We start from the raw sequence: 6000 nt of genomic DNA on the forward strand, positions 1-6000 counted from the left end.
GGGCCTATGTTTTTTCACACAGACCCCAAGATCAGAGCAGGAGCCTCAGTCTTGTCCTGAGGGAACCAGAGCCTTAGCCTACCTTGGATATAGAACTGGGATCCTCAAAGATGGCTTTTCTGTCCCATGATCCATTGAGAGCTATGTTAGCTCTGTGTGTATGTGTGTGTGTGTGTCTGTGCGTGCATGTGCAGATGTTGCTTCTGGGGCTTGAAATCAGAGCCTGGGCACTGTCCCTGAGCTTCTTTGCTCAAGGCTAGCACTCTATCACTTGAGCCACAGCTCCACTTATGGGTTTTTTTTGTTTTGTTTTTGTTTTTGGTAGTTAATTGGAGATGAGTATCTCAAGGGCTTTCCTGCCCAGACTGGCTTTAAACCATGACACTCAGCATCCTGAGTAGCTTGGAATTCACTTTTGAGCCATTGGCACCCAGCTTGAATTAGCTTTTGTGTCTGAATTAGTCAGGTACCCTTAACATAAGGCCTGTGCCCTTCCTAAAACAAGAACAAAGCTATGATTATTGGGAAGTTTGAGAAGAAGCATGTACTTCTGTATCTCTAGAAAAAGTGCTGTTTATATCTGATACCCACAGTGTCCCCCCAGTGTCCTCCCCACCAAAGTATTGAGAACCTCCTGTCTCCTGAGGTTCATGCTCAGGCAAGTGAGGGCCAATGCCTGTTCTCTGGACCTTGCAGCATGTGCAACCTGCAGCCAACATCAGGTCAGGACCGAAATAGCCTGGCCGACCTGGACTCACAACTTCAGGAGCAGGAACGCATCATCAACATCTCCTATGCCCTGGCCTCTGAGGCCTCCCAGCGCAGCAAGCAGGTGGCAGGTAAGGCTGTGGGTGCCAGCTCCCAGTTCTCTGTACTTACTCTCTGCTCCTTGGGGCTTATTCCTAGCATGGCCCATCCCAGAGCCAGGGAGTCAATAGAAGTTGGCAGTTAAAGCCAGCAGTGTGTTCTTCTGCCTAGAGGGGATGTTGTTTCTGGAAGGAGAGGTATTGCTATTTGACTTTAGGTTTTTTTACACACTTGAATCAAAGGGCGAGGTCTAAAGTATGTGTCCTTATGGAGAAGGGGGGCAGAAAACCCCTTAGTGTTGTAGTTGCTTGTTGAAGGCAAGACAGAAGAGGGCCCCTCTAGCCCTATTCAGGTCCATAAACCAAACCACTGTTCATCCTATCCAAGCGTGGGGTGCCAGAACACAGGATTCAGGAAGTGTGGCTTTGCTGGCCAGTTGGAAAGACTATCACCGTGCTGTAGAAGTGTGTGTGCACACACGCGCGCATGCACACACGCCTTTTGTAAAAAGACTGCTTTCTCTCAGCCAGGAAAAGGGCTTCCCTCTACCCACACCTCCCCTGGGTGGGTGCCTTTCCAGTCTACCTAGTGTTGTTTCTCACAGTTGCACCCACAGACTGCGTTTAGGGTGTGCCCCTGGCCAGCTGTGCTCCTTCAGGGATCGGAGCAGTCATAAAATCTGAAGTGGCGTCACAGTCTCTTCCAGTGCTCCAGTCCTGACCACAGGATTGAGAAGTGGCCTAAGATGGGGCCTGTAGATTATGGCCATTGGTCCTGGGAATTTCCTGGTATGGAAGCAGCTTTTATGCTGCAAGTCGTGGGAATGACCAATGACAAAAGGAAGGGCCTGAGTTTTGTCCCCTGTATCCTAATTGAGCTGAGTCCCTGAAATCCCTTCCATCTCCATTCCCTTCAAAGATATGCTGAGTGAGCTGAGAGGTGGTCAGACATCCAGACCCTTCTTCCTGGATGATGATCCTGGAGCTCATCCCAGCAACCTCTGAGCTCCTTCCTAAGGAGGAGCCCTCCTCTCTGCTGTGCTCTCTCTAACTGGATCTGCCCCTGCCCGTCCCCAACCGCATTCCACAGCGGACCAGCACTCCTGCCCTCACACCCTCCACGCGATGGCCAGCCTTTCTCACTGCCCATTCAGTGATGATCTCCTGCATCTTGCCGTGCCTTGCTCTCTCTCCCATCTCAGGACATCATCAAAAACTACAGGCAATCCAGACACAGGTTATTAGTGGGTGGCAGTGGAGCCTAGGTTGGGGCCCAGGCCACCCTGTCCTGGAAAGTGGGGCATCTGGTTCTGGGGGGGCAGTTGAGTCTAACACATCGCTTGATTCCTGTGTGCTCCGTCTAGTGCAGCAGCTGGCCCTCCTCCCGCCTAAAGGCCCCCTGTCCTCCAGGACGGTGCCACCTTACCCCCCCTTAAGCAACGGACTCCACTACACCTTTGTCTAACACCTTCCAAGTAAGAGCTCGCCTGGGTCCCCGTGCTGATCACTGCTGTGCCTAGTGTGAGCATGTCCCCTTCTTCCTTCCTGCTGCCATGAGCTAACTGCAGTGCTGCCTGCTGACGCTTCCTCCATTGGTACTGCGGCCGTTGGGGAGTGAGGGGTTGTGGTGCCCAAATGGTAGGCAAGTGGAAGAGCTAGGGCTCTTCAGAAACTCAGTTCTCCAGGGGCCCCAACACAATGGTCTGCCATCCAGGCCCTTGCATCACTCACTGAGTCTCCAGATTGCAGTGTGTCCTCTCATTCTGCTCTGCTCCCAAGGGCGGCATGATACCTCATGGGCCAGTACAGCTCACGCTGCCAGACTCCAGGGATGAAGAAAAAGGGCTTTAGCTGGGGCAATTAAGGAACTTCCAGACTGGAAAAAGTCCAGATTTACAGATGATGAAGCTGAGGCCTAGTGTGGTGATTGGGCTCATTCTAGGTCCCCCAGTACTGGTGTCACTGACCATGTTGTTTTTGTCATTGAACACCATAGGGATGAGAAAAGGGGGAGCCCAGGGCCATGTGACTTGGCCCTAGTGAGGCAGGATGTTCCAGTACCACCTGCTCCCCTGAGCTTTAGGAGATGAGGAACAGAGCAGGGCAGGAGCCCACAGACTAAGTGTCCAGCTGAGGTGTGCTGCTGCTGCGACTGAGTCCATTGCCTCGCTTTGACAATGGAAGGTCAGACCAGGGATCCTGGCAGGCCCATCCTTGGTAGCCCAACTTGTCATCTGTAAAGCATTCCCCTCTCTGCCCTTCATACATGCTTATGGTTCATCTTGTTGAATGCCTACTATGTGCCAAGCATAGTTGGAGCCATACAACAACCCCATGAAGATATTCACTCCCCATTTTACAGATGAGGAACGAAGCTCAGAGACCTGAGGGACTTTCCCAAGGAGTCACAGCTTGTAAGTGTGAGGATTCACAGCCCTTTGGTGTGAGCCCAGAGCCTCTGTTCTCCATCACCACTCATGGACTTGTCTGGGAGCTCTACAAGACTAGTGAGGGACAGTATTTGCATTGCTGGGGGTGAGGGCTTGATTTTTGGTAGGCATCCTCAGCCCAGGTGTTCCCTCAGCTTTGGAGTAGTCAGTGGGCCTCAGGCAGCCTGAAGGTTGAAGGAAGATGTGAGCCTTGTTGGGCTCAGCCCTCTGGAAGTGAGAGCAGAGACCGATAACTGAAAAACCTTGGGGAAATGTGTCAACTGGTGTCATGAGCCTGTTTGTGGTTTCTCCTAATACCTGAGCAGGGAGACATTGGTGCAGGAACAGACTTTGGAGAGTCTCCACTCCCTCTTGCTCTTGACCATCACCTTCTCCACCCTCCCCTCCCCCACCCATCCATTGCTTTGCATTTCAGATGCTATCCATGTTTTACTTGAGCAGCTTTGTTAGGGGAGCATTTGACCACTCTGTTTTTAGGTGAGACAAATGAGATCCATACAGTCATTCAGTGAATGAAGAGGTAGAGACATGATAACTCCAGGGTCTTGCCCAGGTCCTTTTCCCTAGTGCACAAGGAACCAATTTAGGGCCAGTATGTATCTAGTGTTAGAGAGGGAGTAAAGTCCCATACCGAGAGAGTGACTCCTAGAAGCTCCGGGTCCCTTCGTAAGCGGCCTCAATGCCTAAGCTCCCTGCTCTGCTGCTTTGTCTGCCATCCTGTCATGTGTGCACAGACATGCCCACCGCCAACTCTCTGGACATGAACATGGCATCTCCAGCTTCTCATTGTCTCTTGTGCTTTTTGTCAGCCCAGGCAGTGACTGATCCGTGACTGGCCCAGAGCACAGAGGAGCCTGGAATCGGGGGCCCAGTGGCATCAGCTTCCTCCCAGGAGATCAGCCATTCTTCCCCCTCAGAAAACGCTTCCAGCTAAGCAGGGGTCCTGGCTGGCAGAAGAAACAGCCCAACACGGGGCATTGCTCACAGGGATCGGTCCAACATATACCCACCTGTTTAGTTCAGACTCCTTTTTACATGTGACAAAGGCACTTTGGACATAGGCTGTAAAATACTGACACTGTATTTTAGAATCAGAATGTATTTTATAATGTTCATCTCAAGGGCTGAGTGGCTAGAAAGGTGAGGCTGCAGGATTTTGTAGTTGTGCTTATAGATTCGGGTACTACTGGAATAGTAGGTAGGGATTGGAGGGAAAGCAGAGGCCAGTCCAATTGCTAATGAACTCAGGTGAAAATTGGGCTTGAGAATACATCAGATTTGTTGGCATGTTGTCCAGGAAAAGAGGGGACCACGGCTATAGAGCTCAGCATCCCTGCCATGACAGCCCGCTATGGGTGCATCTCTACCAGGATGGTGCATGGAGCCATTCTATGGAGCCTTGGACGTTGGTTTAGGTTTAGGACAACACTATTCAAGAGCTTTGGACTCCACAACTTCAGCAAAGTTTCCCTAAGCAAAGCACTCTTCTCAGAAAAAATAACAACAAAATTGGCTTCATTAGAAAACATACATCGAAGATACACAGAAAAGGTAAGAAGAAGCAACTGTACTGTATTAGAGCAATAAACTCCACACTGGGTGGAGTCTACCTAAAGGTGCCTGACTGAACGATGACCCTCCAGACAGGAGAACTTCTGTCGTCTTCCCTGGAGAAATCCAGGACAGCTTCCCTAGTCATGGGTCTGGTGGGAAGAGAACAGGCAAAGCGCTTGTCACCAGGAGGGCCAAGATGGCAGGACTTTGACTTGACTTTCAGCCCAAATAAGGCGGCCACCAAGCCAGGCTAAGTGTTTCTGGTCCTTTATTTAAGTTGTCTCATGATATTCTTCATACAAGAAATAATGTTTAAAAAGGAAAAAAAAAATGACCTCTGTTGGGTGGAGCCACTCTTTAGATGAAAATTTGACTAAACTCAGAAAAAAAAATCTTGAATATATTTAGAAGTTACTATTTTTAACTAACTCCATATGCTGCCAGTATCAACTTCATGACATTTGCCAAAATAAAAATTTTATTTTTTGCCTTTATAAGATTTTGTTGGAAAAAGGAAATGAATATTTTGCGAGAAAAAGCTAATTTAAATAAAAGTGTTAATGGTTTGCAAAAAAAAAAAAGTGATACACAGATTAAAATATTAACCCGATGTGTTTCCTGCTTCTTGCTGACTAAATTCTCTCCTGATGGCTTGTGTGCTTTTTCATTTCTTGGGAAAATCCTCAGTATCACCTCTTCCAGCTGCTTGTCTGGTTCTTCAGCACTTGGGTTGTTTTTCCTGATGACAATTCCTTGACACTTGAATGACTATGGAGGCCTAGAGAAAGCAGGGTAGGTTTTGGCAACTGGACAGGGTGCCCTCCGCCCTACCCTAGTCAAGGAGCCACCAGACTGTGGACTCTTGTGTGGGGCCAATTTGGCAGGCAGACTGTAATCCAATCCAAGACAGCACTGGGGATGCCCGGGCCCCTGTCCAACCCACACACCACGGGCTCATCCCAATGAAGCGAGTTAGTGACGGACCATTGCAAACTGGATTTGCATTTAATTCGTTTTGACTTGTGATGTATGCTAAAAGCAGAAGGCAGGAGGCCAGTTTGGTTTAGGGATGTGTATATTTCAAAGCTTGTTGTTATGACCATTTTTCTTCACTGCCAAGAAGAGCATCCGAGGTTTTGGAATGACTTTCCAAGTATTTAAACTGGAGAAAGTAGATTCCAAGACACTTT

General features: G+C 49.2%; 1 protein-coding gene across 7 annotated transcripts in view; it reads left to right on the forward strand.

Moving 5' to 3' along the window:
* Positions 1-5414, forward strand: part of Plekha7 (pleckstrin homology domain containing A7) — a 216617-nt gene extending 211203 nt beyond the window's left edge. For 4 of the 7 annotated variants that reach the window (XM_070032802.1, XM_070032806.1, XM_070032808.1 and 1 more), the window contains 3 exons: positions 697-839; positions 2171-2281; positions 4066-5414. In XM_070032802.1, coding sequence (XP_069888903.1) covers positions 697-839; positions 2171-2271 — 244 coding nt within the window. In that variant the 3' untranslated portion in view covers positions 2272-2281; positions 4066-5414. Of the gene's footprint in view, positions 1-696; positions 840-2170; positions 2282-4065 lie in introns of those variants that run through there. The other 3 variants (XM_070032803.1, XM_070032809.1, XM_070032804.1) reach the window with 2 other exon arrangements.
* The last annotated feature ends 586 nt before the right edge of the window (positions 5415-6000 follow it).

This window comes from Dipodomys merriami, unplaced genomic scaffold (genome assembly GCF_024711535.1).
Source record: "Dipodomys merriami isolate MVZ:Mamm:240054 unplaced genomic scaffold, mDipMer1.0.p SCAF_21, whole genome shotgun sequence".
Classification (NCBI taxonomy): domain Eukaryota; kingdom Metazoa; phylum Chordata; class Mammalia; order Rodentia; family Heteromyidae; genus Dipodomys; species Dipodomys merriami.